Here is a 22,788-nt window from a genome sequence, read left to right as displayed (position 1 = left end):
AAGATGTGCCCATTGCAAAAAGGTGGGTCATTTAGCAAATAATTGTTGGATCAAATATCCCAACAAAATGAAATGTAACAAGTGTAAACAAACGGGATATATCACTTCTAAATGTCCTAACAAAGAGATAGAGGCTAACTTTGTATCAACCTCTAACTCCTTTGAGCACCTATTTTAAATCTCAATGTAACAACACCTTTATTCCTAAACCTTGTACGCCTAATGTTATAAAGGCAACCTATGTCCAATACCACCTATTCCAATTCTTTCATAGTTGGTATTGAGGGAGGGTATTAAAAGACTAAGGTCATGTAAAAGGGTAGGAGAAGGTTGTGTGTGTGAATGGACTTATGGTCCACTAGCTCACCTATTTAAAGGTGAAGCTAGGAGGCATTTTGTATTGAGCAAGGCCTAGTTGTATTCATAAACAACTTAATAAGCAAGATATTTTTCTTGTATTTTGTGAGTCCCTCTCCTCCACACACTTGATCTAGCATAAGCACCACGAATTCTAACAACCCTGAGATGCATCATAGGCTTGATTGAAACATATATATAGTGTAAAAAGAAATATTCTTAGGTGATGGTTCGTACATTAGGCCAAGTGTAAAAGGTTTCCCTTCTACAGCTCACTAATGTCCCTTCTACACCTCACTAATGTCCCCCCATCCGCCGGAGATGACCTAAGTGGCTTTTAGAGTCGAGGCTTCTCCTTTTGTGAATAGTTCATGATTGTGAGGACCACTTTGCCACTGCTTCGATTTGACTTGGACTTGGACTCTTATGCCTATCACATCCCTACATAGGTGACTTGACTTGACCTTTATACTTGCCCCTCTAGCACAAGCAACTAGACCTTAAAACTGCAACAAGGAGAAGATGTATTGTGCTTAGGATTTATGCTTGGCCTTATTTTGGCCTTTCACACCACCCAAATGTTGAGTGAGCAATGAATTTTTTTGACCCTTGATTTGATGTGATTCAGATGACAATAGTCTCTTCATGAATAAGGCTTCTACCCATGTAAGAAATGAGGACTTGAGAGACCTTGAGCTATCCTGGGATAGGTTTTTCTTGCCAATAGGCTTTTCTACTTCTTAGCTAGGCATGGGGGTAGGAACTTCCATGATTTTCTCCAATGATTTGCGAGACTTGAGGTTGATGGGAGTTCTCAGATTTGCTTCTGGAGCTGTTCCTTGTTCTCCTTGGTCCATGCCTCTTCTACCTTGGACTTGCATTTGCCAATCTTTTTAGGTATCCATATCTACTTTGGTAAGGCATGTTGGTATTCTATGAGCATGACGATAATTTTTGAAACCATTCTTTTTTGTTGGGTGCACCTTTTGGCTTGCTTCATTTTTGGTACCCAAATATCACTGTATCCTTGGTAGTATCCTCTTGGGCTATTAATGAGCTTTCATCCTTGTGTCATTGGACCCTTTCTTAAGCTTATTCGCCTTCCCTGTTTGGGAATCCACACCATTCCTTTGGAGTTTGTTGTTGTAGATTTGCGAGATTGGCCTTGGGAATCCAGACATGTTTTTGTTAAAGTTGGTCCTATCCCTCACATCAAAACTATGGGATTGGTGATTCTTGGGCCATTTTGCGATCCCTCATGTGGTTCCTCCTCAGTTTAGGCTTGGGCTTGGGCTTCTCTATCTTAGGTCCGGTGTAAGATTCCTCCCCAGCCCCTCAAGATGTCCAGTATCTTCTTCTGTAATCAAATCCCTCTTCAGAAATATAAAAGATCTTGTTTCTACCTATTTTTACCTAGAGAGAGAAAATGTTCTAGAGAGAGGTTATTCAAATTTTAGATATTTTTGAATGGAAATGGAAAATGATGCACGAGTAGTTGAAGTGTCAATATAGTTATACGGAGTGTATCTTCAAGTAATTCAGGTGTAGGGATAGAACTCACAACAATAGTATGAAATGATAACATAGGTGTACGGATAGCTAAGAAGAGGGTACAGCCTGCATGTATGGGTAGTTCTTGTTGGGTGATGGTTTATTTTCTCCTCTTGTATATATATGATCAAGCCGATATTGTCTCCTAGAAAAAGTTATCGCTTCCTTGTCCATCACACCAACTGTTCCACACGAGTACACCCATATTCGACTAAGAGGGGTCAAGGTCTAGGATGGCTACCTTTATTTGATGCACCCACAGATTACATCCACATGGCAATTCATGAGAACATGTGTGGTACCTTCATAGGCTTCCACAAACAAATAATACAGATGCATCACATAAATACAATATTGAGACAATAAGACATAGATTCAAGCAACATGTACAGTGTAAACCATTGAAGCTCGACAAGATATCATAACTCTCAAATTGAAACTCTGACCAAGTCAAATTCCTTCTAGTTCATAAATCCTAGTGAGGCCTTCTCAAGACATTCCTTTTCTAACTCCTTGGAGTCACCCTCCTAGACATTGCCATAGAGACTCAAGAAGCTCATGGCAAGACCACCCGCTACATGACATAATGTCGCATCAGTGTGTGAGAAAAAGAACCAAAGACACAATGAAGATGACAATGTTGAAATGGAAAAGGAAAAAAAAATCAAGGAGAAAATAGCAAGGAGATCTTGAGCCAACAACAACATTAAAGAAGCTACCAACCACTACCCTAACCTAAATCATATGTCGTAAAAGCCACGAAATGAGTAGGCAAAGTGATATGTTTTGAGCACACTTGACCACCTATGAGTAGCCATAGAGCACCTAGGGGAAGTGATGCAAATGTAAAACACTCGACCACCAGAGAGTATCCAAAGTAATACCCTAGGGGAGTGAAATCAACCCGACTATCTCTAAAATAACCTCTAAGCTAGAGAGTAGCCAAGTCGAAAGAGCCTCTGAGTTATCCAGCCAAGTTAGAAATGAGGGGAAGTGATGATATTTGTAAATCTCACATCCAACCACCTTGTAATAGCTTAAGAAATATTACACCAGGGGGGGTGTTGAGAAATATGGTGCCATTGGAGCACACTAGAAGGTTGGGAGTGAGTAAGATACAAGGCCATCTAGTGAGTTGTTGCATCATTAAGGCTAACTTATCCCACATGAGCTCTCAAGCAACTTATTAGCCACCTCATATTAAAGGGGCACTTTCAAGCAATAAAAACATATCATCTCAATCTCAAGCATTGGATCAATCAAGTAAGTCTCTTGGTGTGCATCATCTCTCTTTTGTTCATTCAGTCCTTTTCTTGTTTATAATGATTAGTTTAGTGAACCACCCTCCATAGCCTGAGCCTGATCCATGTTTTCTAATAACATGATATCAACATCTTACAATAGATCACAAGGATCACTAGACTGTAGCATCAATATACATTCCATGTGCACAATGATGGCATATAACAAAAAAATAAAAAATTGACAATTACATATGGCAAAGTAGTAAAGAATGCAAAACTCAAGCATATAGCTTCTCTAATCATGAGCCTTGACCATGAGTACCTTAATTGAGAAATTTAGACAACATAACCATGTTGTAGCCTTTTGACTTGAGTTTTAGCAACAACAAGTTCCTCTAGGTCGAGAATAGGCTTTAAAGCATTAGCATGCCAAGTGTGGATTGTAGCTACATGCCTCTTGTTGGGTGGATGTGCCTAATTCTAGGTCCATGTCATGTGGTGACTATCACTTAGGTTACATATTTTAATTTGACTCATGTAAGTATATTTTTAAAAATGGCTCCAAGGAACATACATGAAAGGGAGACACCTAAATTTGTTATATCACCCCAAGTTGATATCATCGTCTTTTGATACCCTCTATGTTTCAAAGAGATAGATAAAAATTGGATGTGCCTAGTGAGTGGTCTCTCTAGAAGTCATAAAATTGTGTTAAATAAGCTTCACCTTGAGAAGGAAGAGACACATACACTGTTGATTAGGATAACTCGATATTATAGTAAAGTCCTGCAATCTTTGTAAAAAAGCAATGATATTTACCTTGGATCTCATAGTAAACAAGGCATTTGGGAAGATAGTGCTCCTCTATCTAAATGTTTTTCCCATCTATTCAATTCAAGAGCTTACCTTAGTCTCATTGGGTCCATGAGACATCATGAACTCACACTGAGCCCATCGGAACTCAACCTCCAAATGTAATTGACATATTCTTCCTAAGGAGGGTTAGAGACAATCAAGGTGGCATAGGCCTATATGAGGATGCCCAAGGCTTCCTCTTTAGTATCACTCACATAAATGAATGAGGATGGGAACCCAAAATTCCTAAATCTATCCTTACCCAATAGGTGTTACCATCTGGCCACCACTGATCAGATGACATATGCAGATGATAACAGTAATATATAATGGACAAGGAAGTGGGAAGGATGGAAAGGTATGGCAGGGGGAGTTTTCTCATCCAATTCAAACCTAGAAACCTAGGACGTAGTGAAGTGAGTACCTCTCATAAGGAAGCAAATTTGAGACCAAAAGTCATGCAGTGGAGAGGGGAAAATGCATTGTCTTCGGGAAGGGAAATGACTACAGTCCCAAAGACAAGGTAAGTCCCCCCCCCCCACATTAGACCCCCAATGAGGGAGGAACATCTAACCTCCATGGGAAAGAGAACCATTATGTAAGAACCTGTGCCTATAGAAAGAACCAAAATAGCAACCCCATTCAAGCCTATCATACCTACTCATTTAAAATGGGGAACTGCAGGAGTGGAGAGTCACAAACATAGATTCGCAAGCATACCAATGACTCTCGAAGTGCCAATACATGGGTATACAATGGCAGATATAGGCTTTGTCCCTCTCTCAAGCCACCATGAGAAACATCTTATAGTGTACCAGGTATGGGTACACAAGACCATCCTATACATGGGTATACAATGACAGATATAGGCTTTGTCTCCCGAGCCACCAAGAGAAACATCTTATAGTGTACCAGGTATGGGTACACCAACAGAAACATCTTATAGTGTACCAAGATATGGGTAAACAAGACCATCCTATATCCAAATGCCTCCTAGAGGTAAGCTGAGATACGCAACTATTATGGCTCCCAAGCCAATAGCATAACCATAAGGGCCACCAGAACTCGGTTTTGTTAGGGAAGAGGACGAAAATGGCCTTGCCTTTTGATACCCTCTATGTTTCAAAGTGATAGATAATGATTGTATGTGCCTAATAAGTGGTCTCCCTTGAGATCATAAAATTGTGTTAAACCACCCTAAGTTAATATCATCCTACTCCTTGCCTTTTGATTCCCTCTATGTTTCAAAGAGATAGATAAAATTTGGATTGTGTTACATAAGCTTCACCTTGAGAAGGAAGAGACACATACATTGTTGATTAGGATAACTCGATATTATAGTAAAGGCCTGCAACCTTTGCAAAAAAGCAATGATATCTACCTTCTTGGATCTCATAGTAGACAAGGCATTTGGGGAGATAGTGCTCCTCTATCTAAATATTTTTCCCATCTATTCAATTCAAGAGCTTACCTTAGCCTTACCGAAGAATGTGTTATTAGGCCTTGCGTTCGAGCCATAAATGCAACTTCTCAATATGGGTGTGCTAGCTCATCCACATCCTAACACTCCATTTGTCATGCGAGAATGCTCCTTTTGTTGGGCTTAGATGGAGGCAAAAGAGATTTATCTTTGTGGTGGTTCTTTTTCACAAAAGGTGGGGGAAGAAGCTAACCAAAAAGGGAAACCTACAAGCAAACCTATGCACACAAGCATCCATCTAGCATACATGAATCTAATAGCAAAGAAGAGAAGAACTCACAAATATTCTATTGCAAGGGAATGATTATTTATTGCTTATTATAAAAAATGACTTATGTAGTTTTCACACTAGGCCAGCCAAACTTAAAAATGGTTTGATCTCAATTACCAGTCATAAGCAAATATGTACATAGAGTCTGTAGACTTTTCCTATTTGATATTAAGCATAAGGCAAGGCCTTTACATGTTCTAGTGTTGTCTACAAAGGATAAGTGCCCATTCAAGTGGATAAGATGGTAAAGTTGTTGAAATATACAAGTGAATAGGGTGTGTGCGGGAACAAGCCCTTAGCAAAGAGGCTATAAAAGAGAATCTGTAAATGAGTAAGAAGCTGTGAAAAGGTGAGAAGTATCTACTGGGAGAGAATAAAGGGTAGCATGAGAAAATTTAGGAGGTGTGGAGATATTCTGGGAAGAGGTGGAGTGAATCAAGGAGAGATCAATTGGATTAGATGCTTGGATGTAAACTCTATAAATTGAGGCATTGGTCTAATGAGAATTTGCTGGTTTTTGATTATCCATGCCTACATTAAAGCTATCAATTAATTACTCACTAATCACATCTATCGTCTAATCTCTTTTCTAATGATGTTGATTCAAGGGTGCTCTACAAGCTAGTGAAGACAATTCTTGATTTCATCAAGTCTACAGTGAGATCCAAGCTCTCCATCAAATCTGGAGGTGACTTTGGTAAAACAGAGATTAAGCATTCAATGTTTGGTCAAATCTTGTGTTTCTTGGCTTAATCCTCTACTGGACTAACTACTATTGATGGCCTTGAAAGGAGTTGAGCTCATTTGAACTCTAAGGCCCCAGATCTGGACTCCCCGTATACTCTGTTTTCTTCACACAAAACAGAGGATTATTTTGCTAATCAGTGATGATTAATCAGCACTAATCACTATATTTTGGTGCAATTGAGGGTTTAAATTAACCATTGGGTATCTGATACCAGTTTCCTATAACTTCAGATTGCAATTTGGAGATGGTTTGATACTCCAACCATTCAGTACAGATTTGTTACCCTTGGTTTAATGTAATTTTTGGTAAATTTATGCTTGATAAATCTATTGTAATCATCACCTAAACACCAGATTGAGTTGTAAAAGGGTAGACACTGCCCTTGAATCTTGAAATTGGATCAAGAGGTAAGACCCCCTTCACATCATCATGAGCACGACACAAGAAATAGCCAGATTTAATGGAGAGCAGTTTTATACATGGCAAACAAAAACAATGTATTTGCTCATGAGGAAAAATCTGTGGGGGGCTAGTTGACGGAAGAGATGAATGCCCAGAGGTGACTGGGAAAAATGAGTGGAAGAGCAAGAATGAGAAAGCATTAGGACTCATCGCACTCAGTTTAATTGATGAAATCTTTCATCACATCATTGGGATACAATGGGCAAAAGATCCATGGGATGAACTCAATAAATTATTTGGCAGTCAAGCAAAAAATTCAAAGATAAATCTGTTAATGCAATTCTACAAACTGGATATGAAGGAAAGTGAACCTTTAATCACACACTTGAACAAATATAAAAGCATTAAGCAACAACTGGCAGCCATTGGCAAACAAGAAGGTAGAAGATGATGAGGCACTAGCAGTGCTTCTGAAGTGTGTGGACAAAGATGAATATAAAAACATTGTAGCAACCTTAAAGAATGTACCTGAATTGAAGCTGCATGAGATAGAAGGAGCTCTACTAGAGCAAGAGACCAAAGTCAAAGAGAAGAAATGGCTGGACTCAACTGCTGGAAAAGAAAAAGCATTCTACACCCGAGGAGGATTCTCTCGAGGACGAGGACGAGGCACAGGCAGAGTAGGAGGAAGGACCTTCACTTACCACAACTATTGAAAGCCAGGACACATGGCAAGAGACTGCTACAGCAAACCCAGTGGAGAAGGAACGACATCGGTAAACTTCATGGAGGCTCCTAAGGAAGTGGAGTTAGCTCGTCTTTTCTGAGAGAGAGAGAGAGAGAGAGAGAGAGAGAGAGAGAGAGAGAGAGAGAGAGAGAAATCCCACAACCCAATGTAACCTGCCCCAATAGAGTAAAACCACCTCTAAGCCACCGATGATGTAGGCCATGTGGTAGATGTATGTGTGAGCACTTTAGTCAAGGTCACGGGCACTTGTAGTAGCCTTGGACACATAGAGAGAGAGAGAGTGTCAAGGATTATGAATTTAGGGACTTGAGGCATTGGTCGCGGACTACCAAGTAAGAGGGAAACTTGGTATAGGATCCAGGTGTGCTAGGAGTATTCACAATATACAAGTGAATAGGGTGTGTGCGGGAACAAGCCCTTAGCAAGAGGTTGTAAAAGAGAATCTGTAAATGAGTAAGAAGCTGTGAAAAGGTGAGAAGTATCTATTGGGAGAGAATAAAGGGTAGCATGAGAAGATTTAGGAGGTGTGGAGATATTCTGGGAAGAGGTGGAGTGAATCAAGGAGAGATCGGTGGGATTAGATGCTTGGATGTAAACTCTATAAAAATAGGCATTGGCCTAATGAGAATTTGCTAGTTTTTTATTATCCATGCCTACATTAAGCTATCAGTTAATTGCTCACTAATCACGTCTTAATTATTATCTAATCTCTTTTCTAATGATGTTGATTCTAGCATTTGATCCACCATAGCTCATCACATTGCTCCAAATTTAACAAAAGTGCCTTACGGTAGGTATGAGTCTAGAGACGTGAACCTAGAGATGTGAACCTAGGAAAAAAAAGTTCAAAATTTAGAAAAACTCAAAACAAAATAAAACAAAAACCTATTTTTTATGTTATGAAAAAAAATAATTTTTGGTACCTTGAGCGTATAGGCGTGTTTGAAATCAGATTCAATATGCTTCAGGAAGCACTAGAGACTCATTTCATCAAAGTGAGTTCACTGGAGTGAAGCCATTGATGCAAACGTGATATGGAGTATTTGTTGGAAATGACGATTAATCAATTACAGTGCATCAGACCAAACCCACCCAGCCTTTGGTTCCAATAAACGACCATCACTCAATAGAACTCTCTTCTGTTAAGAAGCCAAAAATCCATCGGATCCACCTCCAGCGAAGAGCTTTGGGAAGAATTGAGCCAATGAAAGGCAGTTGGAGTAGATGAACAATGGAACACTTGGATACATAACTGCCACTGTCCTTTGAGCCATGGATTCACCAATTGGCTACATAAAACAATGCCAAAAAACTTCATGAAAAGGGCACTAACGCACTCTATTTGTGGGCAAATATCGAGTGAAGGAGTAGGCGTAAGACCGTGAACCTCAAGGTTTGCTCCCTATAAGGAAGTAGTCAAGCCATGTAGGATGCCACAATGTTTCAAACATTTGGTGTTGATCCTGAGCTGGGATTATCCCAAGCTAACTACGACCACCAAGTAGCTCAGTAACTGTAGTTACAACAATCTGGACATATCTCCTTTGCTATACCATTAGGGAAAGTGTTCCTAAAAGCACACAACAACAAGCATGCAATCAGGAGTCCCACTTTCCACTATAGAAGCATCTTCAACACGGAACCAAGTTCCAATTCTTCTCTATTTGGACAAGGAACTGGAACAATGGGATGCTTGGAAACAAGAGCCACCACAGTACTCCGAGCCGTAGATTCACCAACTCACTTTGTAAAATAGTGCCATAAAAATGAAAAGGGATTTAAACCGCCATATCTAAGCAAAGCTCTAGTGAAGGAGTAGGAGAAAGACCATGAGCCTTAAGGTTCGCTCCCTTAAATCATATTAATAATAACTTAAGTGTTTTTTAATTCATTCATATTTTTTTATGATGTGGCACACGTGAGCTGCATCATAAAAAACAAGAGAAGAGAGAGAGAGAGAGAGAGAGAGAGAGAGAGAGAGAGAGAGAGAGGGAGAGAGAAGAAGAAGAAGAAGAAGAAGAAGAAGAAGAGAAGCAACGAGAGAGAGAGAGAGAGAGAGAGAGAGAGAGAGAGAGAGAGAGAGAGAGAAGAAGAAGAAGAAGAAGAAGCAATGAGAAAGAAGAGAGAGAGAGAGAGAGAGAGAGAGAGAGAGAGAGAGAGAGGGTGCATGAAAACCTCCGTCTAAGAAGAGAATTGGGAAGAGAACCTAAATGAGGAGAAGAGCCAGCAACCTAACTGAAGCGGACAAAATACCAAGACTCAATCGAGCTCTGCCTCTCCCTCCACACGATGCAAAACATGCCACAACCATGCTAATTAAAGTGGCAGAGATGCATAGGTCACTATATAGCCACATCTCATGGTCATCATAATCTGAAGAAGACACCCATCGCTCACAATTTACTGATGTACATACCATGATGGGTGTCCTAAATTCTTTCATTCTCATGGACAATCCAATCTCATTCATACCGCCTTATATCGGCTAGCTTCACTACACATCAACACTCAATTCTCTATCTCAAACCATATGTAAGAATCAAAGAAAGCAGACAAATAAGTATTGAAGCAAATAATGTGTTGGAGTTTTCACTCAAAAGAGTACACATGTAAGAATCAAAGAAAGAAGATAAAAAAAAGTGTCTAAGAAAGCAGTGTGTTGGAGTTTTCACTGGAAAGAGCTACACAGGTCCACTTTTTGCCAATACCTATGTCAACACCTGTAATATACACGCCGGCTCTACATCTAGTAGACATAATAGAGTACCGCGCCTTGAGTGTTGACGAGTTAAAGGCTACAAGGGATCACCTTGCTACATCCTTGTTGCAGCCTATAGTCCTCAGCCAGGATACATCTAGGTCTGGAGGAGGAGGAGGAAGTTCTGGAGGAGGAGGAGGAAGGTCAGGAGGAGGAGTGTTAAGAGGCACATCTAGGTTATGAGGAGAAGAAGGGTCTGGCAGAAAGCCTTTTTTAATAGACCTATGACCAATTGAAGTCTTAGTGCAATTACTATTCCACATCACTCAAACCCAAACATAGCCGCTCTAATCATGTACTTGAAGAATAACCATTGATATCTCATGCATGTGCATTAATCCTCATCGTTGATAGTCATCCAAGTACTTTTTCAGATTGGGGGGACCATGGCAGGTGCAAGCTTAGCCCATGGTATGACCCATCGTTTGGACGTTTGTCAAATCAACAAGAACCTTCCATTGCAAGGCAAATCCAACTACCATACATTAAAAATTTAATGATCTTAACTCCCTAAGAAAGGGATCACGACAAAATGCCAAAACCCAAGCTCACGTCTTCGGGTTCATGTGTCCAAGCTCACATATCCTAGTTCACGTCTCTAGACTCATGTCTGTAGACTCACGCCTTTTTTGTATGAACTAGACTTACTTTATTTTTAGAAAATACATCTACTTGGGACACATAATTTTATGCATTAGGTCCATGACAAGGTTGGTCTGCAATTATGTGGGTAATAATTATAGTTTAATATCTTAATAATTACAAAGGGCAAGAATTTTTCTTTGAAAATGTAGCTGGTAGAGATTCTAGGATAAGAAAATCCTTAAAGGACATAAGTAGGTATGTCCTTACAAATCTTTAAGGTAGTAATAGTTGGTTGGTACAATGTTAGGTATACCCACCTCTAGCCTCATGTGACACACGTCTGTAGACTTATGGCTCATGTGTCTAGACTCAAGGCTTCCATCTCCAGGCTCACGGCTCATGTCACATGACTTACATCTTTTTTCGCAAGAACATTTCCCAACCTGAGAGCTTGTTTGGTCTGGTGTTAGGAGTTTTATGATGTTTTTTGACTTAATAAAAGATGATTAAGAATCATTATCCTAGTTATTAGTTGTTATGCAAGTAATTAAGTGTTTTTTTATTGTTTTTTTTTGTTAGTTTTGCCTGCTTCTAAGCTACCAATTTGACATTACACGAAAAAATATGAAATGCATGAACAAAAATTAACTATCTCACTCTAGCCCACACCTAATGGAGCTTAATGCTTATGTTTTCGAAGTAAATTCTACTCCTAATCACAATTACTAAGCTATTTCTTGGCTCAATGCAACAAGATCAAGACATTATGGGATTCACGATCATGCAAATCACTGAGAAGCCAGGGTTTTACCCTTCTAAGAGATTAAACTATAATGCCCTAATGCAAATAAAGTTTAAAACAAAATCAAAAGCAATGGCTCCAAAACCACATGTTTTTTGGAATGTAACCTCCTCCTCAACACCGGGCAATATTGGGTGATCCCAATAGCCTGGGACAAATAGATGACTAGAGCTAAGCCCTAAGCTAGTCCCGCATAGCCAAGCCAAATTTGTTCAAGTCAAGAGCTCACCTTAGCCTTGCTGAAGCATGTACCGTTGGGCCTTGCTTTCAAGCTACAAATGCAACTTCCCATTATAGGTACACTAACTCATCTGTCACGTCCTCACTCTACTATCACACCGAAATGCTCCTTTTGGCGATGGAATGAAAGAAGAGCTCTCTATGCCTAGATGGATATAAAATTAGATTCATCTTCACAATGGTTCTCTCTCACAAAAGATGGGAGAAGAAGAAGCTAATGGAAGAGGGAAACTACAAGCAAACCTATTCAAGCAAGCATCCACGATAGCATACAAGTGAGTAAATAGTAAAGAAAAAAAGAGCTCATAAGTATTCTATTGCAAGGAAATGATTGTGTATTGCTTGTTGTCAAAATGACTTATATACAAGTGACTAGTTTTCACGCTCTTTCTCATTGTAAGGCACAAGACAAAAAAACTCCCAAGCACGTGTAGGTGTCCACCAACCTACAATCATTCCTGTTGTTTGGGAATTTATACATGCTTAATCCCACTCTAAAGGCAATGAAAGATCTCCACCTTTGGTTAGCAAGGACTCTTTTCATGCATAATGACTCTGCAGTTGCCTGGACCAACCTTGTGAATAGGAATCCTGAAGTTGATAGAGCAGTTAGAGGAAACCCGAGCACACAACCTTTTATTAAAAAGCTGATCTAAGCAGTGTACCACCCATAGGCAAAAACTCTAGTTTCAGCTCCTTGTGGCCCCTAGCTATTCCACTGTATCAAATTTCATTCTCTCTCTCTCTCCACGCGCGCGCACACATATTCTTCCATTCATAGGCAACAAACTTTGGTTTCAGCCCCTCATGGTCTCTAACTCTTCCACTCTATGGTTTCAAAATGGCCCCACATTACCAATGTGTGCGTGTGCACAGACGCATACATAGATATAGAGAGACGTGTGTATATATAAATCGACATACACACAAACATATAAATATATGTATATATACATAGAGAGAGAGAGAGAGAGAGAGAGAGAGAGAGAGAGAGAGAGTTCTAGGCTATAATACAATATTTTTAGTGCAAAAACAAAAAATCACCCACCTACCAAAACATTACGGCCCTAAAAGCATACAATACACAAGCCTTGGAAACATTCAAAGTTATCATAAATTCCAATGCTGATCAAGATAAACTATCAAGTATCTTAGAAATAAGAAATGTAATATATATTACACCAGCGTTGCTTGTTTTAAAAAAAACGTGGTGGCAATGCAGAGCCTGTAAGGCTCTTCAAACATGACCTCAACAGTCTAAGAATCACACCTTCAAACTGGTTATTCTTAATGTACAAAGCATTGCTATGGATATCACATCAGAGGTACAGACACATCACTAGCCAACACTTCCTTCTAGCTTCAAGCTCATCAACTGGTTGACCTCCGCTGCAAACTCCAGAGGAAGCTCATTGAAAACTTCTCTACAAAATCCACCAATGATGGCTGCAACAGCCTTCTCCTGATCGATACCTCTCTGTTGGAAATAAAAAAGTTGATCTTCACCAATTTTGGAAGTGCTTGCTTCATGCTCAATCCGAGCAGAGGGATCCTTTACCTGTCATGCAAAAATCATGTGGGAAAAGATATTTAGTACTGTGGGAGTGATGCATTGAACACAATCTCTTTTACAAGGACCATTTTTTGCACATTATTACCAACAATGCCTATCATAGTCTCTCAAATATGCGCTGCCCCAAACTCTCAGCCTTAAAAGCACAGATTCCGTTACATGTATTACTGTGAAGTGGCAGCCATCTTTTGGTTAGGAAATGTACTACTACTGTAACGTGCGGAAGCTCTGGGAGTCTTCTTTCAGCCCTAAACACTCTTGGAACCCATCTGATGCAAAAATGCAGATATAGAGAGAGTGTATAGAGAGAGAGATGTGCTGGAAATTCAGTATATTCATATGGTACAAAAAGGTACTTCTACTACAGCCATAGGCTGCCTTGTACAAAAGGTAGTGAACACCCAAAATCCTGTCCTAGACTAGGACCCTAATGATCCACTCCATTAAGGAATGAATGCCTAAAACCATGAGCACACTTGGCTATTTATATGGTTCTTGGACACTTGGTTTACTGGCCGACTGCTGGTCGGCCAGTCATATAAATGCATTAAATGCTCTTTAACGCAGCCCGACTGGACCTCTTCACTTTGTGATGCGCCTGCAGCCCGCCCCTTGTCCTCTGGTTCAGCCGACCACACTCTGTGAGCAGCCGACAACATCCCTTTTCTTCTAACGCACTGACAGGACATGCCCTCCAGGCCTTGCTCCAAGTCCATACTGTCCACTTCTGTATCTTGTGCTCCAAACCCTGACTCTTATCTGGTTCATACTCTTTATCTGGCTGCCTCTTCTAGACCAGCACCTGAGAATGTCCATGGCATTTATCATGCACATGACAACTACTATCACCAAGGAGCAGCCACCATTTGGGTAGCCTGTTGTTGTAGCAATGGAAGAACTTTGCCCAACTGAAACCCAAGGTTGCTAGCATTCTCCAAAAGCTACGTCAGAATGGGTGATTAACAAAGGCTGATTAATGTATTACATTAAAAAACACAAAAGCAAGGCTGCAACAAAAGATTCCCGCACCCGTATATGCATTGTCAAAAAAGCAGTGGAAGACCATGGAAGACCAAGGGAACGTAAAAGTTGAGCCACCCTTGCTGGTACACTTGGTTGAGTGGCATCGTCTTTACAACAAGCACTAATGGAAGCGTGCTTTTTTGAAATACTTTGAAGCACAACACTGAAAATGAATTTTACTAGAATTACTGAAAACTTAACTCCTCTCAAAATCTAAGCCATGACTGATTTGCGTTAATGGCTTCTGTTTGGTCTGAGCTATTACTCTTCTTCACTTGATTCTCTCTCTCTCTCTCTCTCTCTCTCTCTCTCTCTCTCGTTCTTCGAACCTGTCGCCTCCCTCCCTCCCGCCGCCCTCCCTCTCTGTTAGCTCCCGCCGCCCTCCCTCCCGCCTACTGTTCGCCCTGCTCGCCGCCCTCTCTCCAGCCTCTCTCTCTCTCTCTCTTCGAACCTCTCGCCTCACTCCCTCCCACCGCCCTCCCTCTCTGTTCGCTTCCGCCGCCCTCCCTCCCGCCTACTGACCTGTCGCCTCCCTCTCTCTCTTCGAACCTGTCGCCTCCCTCCCAACTTTCTCTCTCTTCGAACCTGCTGCCCTCCCTCCCGCCTGCTGCCCTGTTCGCTGTTCGCCGCTTTCTCTCTCGTAGCCGCCCTCTCTATTCGCCGCACAGTACTGCTGGCAATATGCTGGCCCGCCTCTCTCTCCGCTAGGGTGTGCGCCCCCCTTTCCCCACCAACCAATTTGATTTGGAGCAGCTCCAATGTCAAATTTTCTCCAAAAAAAAAACGCGCTGAAGAAAAACGCGATTTCTCTCAACTCCGCCGGCGGTTTGCGCTTCTGTTTCGACTGGTTGGAGTAGCAATGGGTTAGCTAACTTGGGCTAGAAGGGTTTGGGCAATGGTTGAGTGTGCAAAGAGCTAGAGCTCCTCCACCAGTTGGGGGTACAGAGGTGAGTTAAAAAATAACTAAAAATTTGATTAATTTCTAATCATCTACTAATCCTAATTAATTAGATAATGGGCTCATAAACCTGATGGATTCTAGGCATGGCTCTGATACCATGTTGAAATTAGAGCAATGTGATGAGCTATGGTGAATCAAATACTAGAATCAACATCATTAACAAAGTGATTAGCAAATAATTAAGACGTAATTAGTGAGTAATTAACAAATAGCTTAATGTAGGCATGGATAATAAAAAACCAACAAATTCTCATTAGGCCAATGCCTCAATTTATAGAGTTTACATCCGAGCATCAAATCCCACTGATTTCTCCTTGATTCACTCCACCTCTCCCAGAATATCTCCACCTCTTTTGCTTGATTCTCTCCACCTCTCCCAGAATATCTCCACACTTCCTAAATCTTCTCATGCTACCCTTTATTCTCTCCCAATAGATTCTTCTCACCTTTTCACAGGTTCTTTCACATTTACATATCCTCTTTTACAACCTCTAACCAAGGGCTTGTTCCCGCACACACCCTATTCACTTGTATATTTCAACATGTGTAAAACTGCTCCCCATTAAATTTGGCTATTTCTTGTGCTGTACTCATGATGATGTGAAGGGAGTCTTACCTCTTGATTCAATTTCAAGATTCAAGGACAGTGTCTATCCTTTTACAACTCAATCTGGTGTTTAAGAGATGATTACAATAAATTATCAGCATAAAATCACCAGAAATTACATTAAATCAAGGGTAACCAATTTGTACGGAATGGTTGGAGTATTAAACCAACTCCGAATTGCAATCTGAAGTTATAGAGATCTGTATCAGATACCTAATGGTTAATTTGAACCCTCAATTGCTCAGGCTCCCAAGGCAGCAACATAACTCTCTCTCTCTCGCAGCTCGCTTCCTCCATGGCTTCCCCCTTGCGCAACCCGACGAAGGCGACCTTTATGGTCACAAACAAGAGGATAACAAATGTGGAAAAGGAGATGAAGGAATGGAAGGCGGAGATGAAGGGATGGTGGAAGGAGAAAGCCAACTTTCTCCAAATGGTATTCAATGAGGGTAAGCGGTGGAAAGAGGAGAAGGAGGACCTCATAGCAGAAGTCAAAGACCTTCACAGGGAAGTCAACACGCTCAAAGGCGTAATTTCAGCTCTTCAGAGGGAGCTTGCAGAGGCTAAGGCAAATGGTGGACTTGAAGAAGGTGAAATTCAGCCATCCATGATAGAAGAGCTCAAGGTTATCAAGGAACAAGTACGGGCAATTAAGGAAGAAGAGAAGCAACACGAAGCAAAGACTTTCTCATGGATGGAAGTCATCACCAAGACTCAAAAGAAGATAGATGAAGCGCAGAAGTGGATAGAGGTCGCCAAGAAGGGTAAAGGTAAGGAGATAACAACCCCTACACCTACAATCATTAACATGACTTTGGAAGAGGAACAACGAAGACGTACACGTGCTTTGCATGTGAGGATTACCAGCCTTAAAGACGGGGATAAAGTTGAAGAGGAGGTGAAAGAGCTTATGGTGTTGATGGGGATTGACAGTCCGGCACACGCTAAAGCCTGGAGAGTGGGCAAAACAAGCGGAGGCAACGGGGAAACATCAAAGGAAAGAGCTCTCATACTTCGCTTCCCCTCTATTGAGGCGAAGAAGGAGTTCTTGAAGAGGCGACCCACTTTAATGAATACAAGCATTTTTCTTAGTGACGATCTTACTCTTTCACAGCTTGCACATATGAAGGAAGTCATGCCAGAGATTAGGGCGGCAAGAGAAAAGGGAAAGATAGCATTTTATAGAGAAGGGAGGGTGGTCATCGTGGAGCGACGCTCTACATGACGGTGCGAGACCTATGGGACCAAATTAAAGCTGGCAGCCTGGAACTGCAATGGATCCCTCAGACTTGATGTAGGTGCCTTTGAGGACAGCTTTAGAGATAGAGATATAGTCTTCTACTCGGAGATTCACCAGGCCCCTGGTCAGATGATGCCACAGGTGACAGGATACAGATGGGAGACAGCTTGCAGAGTAGGGAAGAGATCGATACACAGTAGTAGAGGATCAGGGAGGGTGGCAGTTCTTTTCAGGGAGGAGCTGCAACCGCTTCTACACATCATTCGGAGAGATGATCATGCCAGATATATGTGGTTGAGACTGAGGGCCGACACAGGCAGATTCCTGTATATTGCCATATGCTATTTTTCTCCTAGTACATCGACATATGCAGCACCTAGAGGGGAGTCTCCTTTCTCTGTTCTAGATGATGATATATGGGAGTTCTCTAGGGATGGAGACATCATCCTATTAGGGGACTTTAATGCCCGGACGGGCAGCCGCCAGACAACCTTTTATGATACCTCAAAGTAGATGCTGAGAGAGCTAGACACTCTGGATATGGGATTAGACAGACGCTCACAGGATGTGGAGTGCACAGAGTATGGGAGATATTTGGTAGATATGGGGACTGCACATGGGTTGGCCATACTTAATGGCTTGCAGAGGTTTCCGTCAACAGCTGGACTTACTTGCTTTCCACATAGACATGGTGCTAGCACAGTGGATTATGTTATGGCTATGCCGAGCTTTGTTTCATGCACTGAGGACTTCACATTTGGATCTCGGCCCATTGGGGTAGTAGTGGATCATGCATTGTTGACATTGACCATCTCTTTTCACTTTACCATAGCTCAGAGGACACGAGAGGCAGATCACACTCGATATACTTTTACTTCAGAGACTGATGCTGTCTACAGAGATGGGATTTATAGACGTCTGTACACAGAGGAGCCAGGGAGACCTTTGGAGGAGCTGACCCATATACTGACAGAGACTTTACAGGATGCAGCGAGAGAGACATATCCACATACTCAGCCTGGACAGAGACAGCGTTTTGGGTGTATGCCCCAGAACAACTGGTATGATGAGGAGTGCAGAGAGACGAGAGCCCGACTGCAGCGAGAGGTTGCTTTGGGAGTCACTACTCACCGACAGTCACATATTGCCTTCCGGCGCCTTGTGCGAAGGAAGAAGCGGGCCTTCCTTGCTCAGCTAGAGCAGGAATTATACCAGCTATTCTTGAGCCAGGATTCGAGCGAGGCTTGGCGTTTGTTTCATGAGTCCTCCCTTGCTTTGGCCATCACTTCTACAGAGGTCTGGGGTAGTTATGCAACATCTCTATATACAGTTCCTAGACAGACACCTTTTTCTGACCCGCCAGCACCATGCCCACAGACATGTACTTTCTTTACCACAGAGATGGTAAGGAAGGCCATTGATAGGATGAAGACTAGGAGAGCATATGATCATGATGGATTGGTCGCTGAGCACTTTATTCATGTGAGAGACATGCTGGCAGAGCTTCTAGCAGTGATATTCAATCGTGCTATGTGCGAAGGCTTACCCGAGACTTGGAGTATGTCCACCATAGTGCCTATCTTCAAGTCAGGGGACCCTATGGAGCCAGGGAATTATCGCACTATTATGATTGGTCACACACTAGCACGATTGTATGCATCCATTCTTGAGCAGCAGTTGAGTAGATGGGCAAAGAGAGAGGGCATTCGAGCAGAGGGACAGGCAGGGTTCAGGAGAGGTTTCTCTACTCTTGACCACATCTTGACTCTGCGGGCCATTATTGAGGAGGGCAGGTCGCATGGGCGACGGATTTATTGTAGCTTTGTGGACTTCCGCAAAGCATTTGATACAGTGCCCAGAGCCAGATTGATGAGGCGATTACAGGAGATGGGGGTACCCACAGAGCTCATATGGGAGATTATGGCTTTATATAGATCAGTTGTTGCAGGACAGGTACGCACCCCAGAGGGGGTCTCTACTTTGGTTCACTCCACTATAGGAGTGAAGCAAGGTTGCCCGTTATCTCCTTCATTGTTTGGTATGTATGTGGATGAGGCTTCTGACTACATTGAGAGATTGGGGGACAGAGGAGCCCAGCTAGCAGGTACATGAATCCCACTATTGTTATATGCTGATGATATTGTGTTGATCTCTGACTCCCCTGAGGGTATGCAGCGTCATCTGGATGCTTTACATGAGTTTGCACATGATAGTGGATTGTCTGTCAACCTTGGCAAAACCAAGGTTATGGTGTTTAACACCACGCCACAGTGGGTTAGGCGATCAGCTCCCACATTTACATATGGGCAGGAGATTGTGGAGTATACAGATGCATATACATATCTTGGGGTAGTATTCCGTGGGCCAGTGTTTTCGATGAGGAGAGCAGCAGAGACTAGATTGACTAGAGCACATGCAGCCCTAGGTGGTTTGGAGAGGATGTGTTCGCAGGTCCAGTTTCAGGAACCTCGAACGAAACTTTGGCTTTTTGACACTCTAGTGACATCAGCTATGCTTTATGGAGGGCAAATATGGGGACCTTCAATGGGCCATCACAGCGCAGGCGGGTGGAGAGGTATGGAGAGGCCTTTGGCATCTATGATTGCTAGGATTATTAGAGCCAAGGCCGTGGTACCTCATGAGATTATTCGCGCAGAGCTGGCGGCTGCCCCTCTGGTGATTGAGGCTCTTACGAGATCAGTCTCCTACATACATGGCTTGTGGGATCTCCCCCGAGACAGATATGCACGCCTCGCCCTGGAGTCCTCCCGATAGTTAGCTTTACAGGGAGACACGGCTTGTTGGTATGGACAGATGACATCTTGGTTCCAGGCACATGGTTTTAGCACGGACAGACTGCCTCCCTTCCAGTATTCTCTGGATGATACCGATCCCGTCAAGTGGGAAAGACTCCGTTGGACACCCACACGCTTAATAGCACAACTTTAAAACCACAAATTTGAAATGGACAACTTAATACAACTTGAAATTGAAATGAAATGAAATGGAAAGATGGACACCAGCACTGGGGCCGGAACGGGCCGACCCCCCCCTCAATATATGATATATTTATTGGGAGTATTTAATAAATACAATGCTCCATGGGTTCCAAGAACCAGATGATGTCCATGTACATATGAAAACAGTACCAAACAAATAGGCTCGAAGTCGAAATTCGATGTAGAAGCTCGAAGCAAAACGACCACTAGCGTGGTCCAATCTCTACGGTCCTATGCTTTCAGTGGACGAGCGCCTCACTGGTGTTCCGAGACCACGCACAAACAGGGGCTCTCGTACTAACGCCTGGCTCTCCCGATCTCAGCACCTTTGGACCGAGGTTCGCCAATATAGCTTGGACTACCCCGCACCGAACGGGTGTTGGCCGTATAGGGAGTCGGGAATTCCTTATCAGATTTAAACACAAAATACTTTTACTTAAATCTAAAATTCACTACTTGTGGATGGCTGATAGAAAACCAATACCCGTGGTATTTGTGTGGAAGATGAAGCCACCGAGGAGATGTGAACTCTTCTTGTAGTCGCCGGTGGAGAAGATGAGTTACCTCTTTCAACGTAGGAAATAGTGAGGCAGCCTTAGAATATATAACACTTTGTTGAAGAAACAGTCGCCTCGTGGTGAACCACCAAGACAAGTACCACCGCAAAAGACCCCAGCCGCCTGCTGTGAGGGAAGGAGTACCCGCTAGCAAGGGAGAGGATACCTACTTGGCTGTAGCGTGGGAAGAAGATGGCTTGGAGGAGCAGCCTGTTATGAAGGGAGTGGGCACACACACAGCTGCCAGCTAGAGAAAAGGGGCAGCCTGCTAGAGTGTCACCAATTGGCCGACCATTTGGTCCATTCCTAGCTTTTGCGTCTCGTTCACTTGAGGCCAGGCCGGTGTCTCATGTGAAGAGGCCAGTATTTTGCTGACATGGACGGGAGCCAGACTGGTGCCACCCGTGTGTTAGCAGGATGGTGTCGTATGGACGGGAGCCAGATCAGTGCCACCCGTGTATGACCTGGACTGTGTTCGATCCATGGGACTGTCACGCCATGGAAGAGCCAGTATTCGTGCCGTGTTTTACCTATGGGACTGTCACACCTAGGGAAACTCGTGCCTGGAACTGTGTCTTACCTATGGGACTGTCACTCCATAGGAAGACCAGGTTTTTATGTTTTATGTCGTGCCAGTTTTGTGCCGACAGATATTTTGTACATGTTCCATGAACGGGAGATATGTCCATGTTACTATTTGCACATGCACACATATTTTGCATGTTTGAAACTGTTTTCGCATGACATGTATTCGTGTGTTTGCCTGCTTGACGTGTTACTTACTGAGCGGGGACGCCTGCCAGTGAGTCGTGAAGTCTGCCCTGTATTCTGACAAGTTTCAGTGCATGTGAACAGGTGGTAAGTATATGGTACATGTTGTTTTAATATTTTATCTCTAACCCCTTTGTTTTATAAGGTGAAGTGTTCACATTCATTTAAATGTGGGCACCACTTTGGGCACCCACTTTGGGGCCAAGGTGGGGAGCCCCATTTAAGTGAGTGTGGGGGTGGGCAAGGGCACCTACCCAAACTCCCCCACCCTCATGCATGCGTGGGTATTATCAATAGTTAACTCCACCTTAATTTATTAAAAGAAATCTCTCCCTTCTAGCGTAGAAAACCATCGCTTCTCTTTGGCGTGGATTTTCACCAACCGGCGACTCTCCCCCTGTACGCTGGCGCATGTTCTCCCCAAGGCGGCTGCTGAATTTGCTGTGCTTAGGCGGCTACTGGTTGCAGCCGGCTGCCATCACCTGAAGGTTACCTGCCACTGTGCTCCAACAGGCTGCGCTGCTTCCTCTACGCCATCTCCTACAGGCTGCTTCCCCCAGGCGGCTGCCATATTCTCTACTGTACGGCTGCAGCCAGGCGCCTGTGTACAGCAGCCAGGAGCCTGTAAACAGCAGCCAGGTGCCCTTCCTCCCACAGGCTGGCTGCAACCACTCCAGCAGGTGGCTGCCTTCTCTTTACCTCTATTGCTGGCGACTGAATCTCTGGATGCTGGCTGCGTTTCTGTACAGCCAGGCGCCCATTACATAGTTTGCCTACACAGAGTTGGCTGCCATCACATGAAGGCCACGTATTATCTCTGAATTGTTTTCCCCAGGCGGCTGTGTATCCATCACTATCAGGCTGTGCTCCAGCAGGCGGCTGTCTACAGCTATCTCTTGGTTTGTCTACTTTGATTGTGGTGGTACATAGTGACTGTGCACTCCTTCTCCAATCAGGCAAGAGCAGGCTGCTGTGTCCTTTGTGGCGGTACATCATCTCCACGGGTGTTCTACAAG

General features: G+C 42.9%; 1 protein-coding gene across 1 annotated transcript in view; it reads right to left on the bottom strand.

Moving 5' to 3' along the window:
- Positions 1 to 13,167: 13,167 nt before the first annotated feature.
- The window catches only part of LOC147604735 (uncharacterized), a 50,509-nt gene continuing 40,888 nt past the window's right edge, over positions 13,168 to 22,788 (bottom strand). Inside the window, exon 2 of the mRNA XM_086794474.1 lies at positions 13,168 to 13,599. Coding sequence (XP_086650600.1) covers positions 13,381 to 13,599 — 219 coding nt within the window. The 3' untranslated portion in view covers positions 13,168 to 13,380. The remainder of the gene's footprint in view (positions 13,600 to 22,788) is intronic.

This window comes from Cibotium barometz, chromosome 61, assembly GCF_041138505.1.
Source record: "Cibotium barometz isolate CiBa-2024 chromosome 61, ASM4113850v1, whole genome shotgun sequence".
Taxonomy (NCBI): Eukaryota; Viridiplantae; Streptophyta; class Polypodiopsida; order Cyatheales; family Cibotiaceae; genus Cibotium; species Cibotium barometz.
The sequence above is the reverse complement of the archived record's forward strand: the minus strand, read 5'-3'. Positions and strand labels throughout refer to the sequence as shown.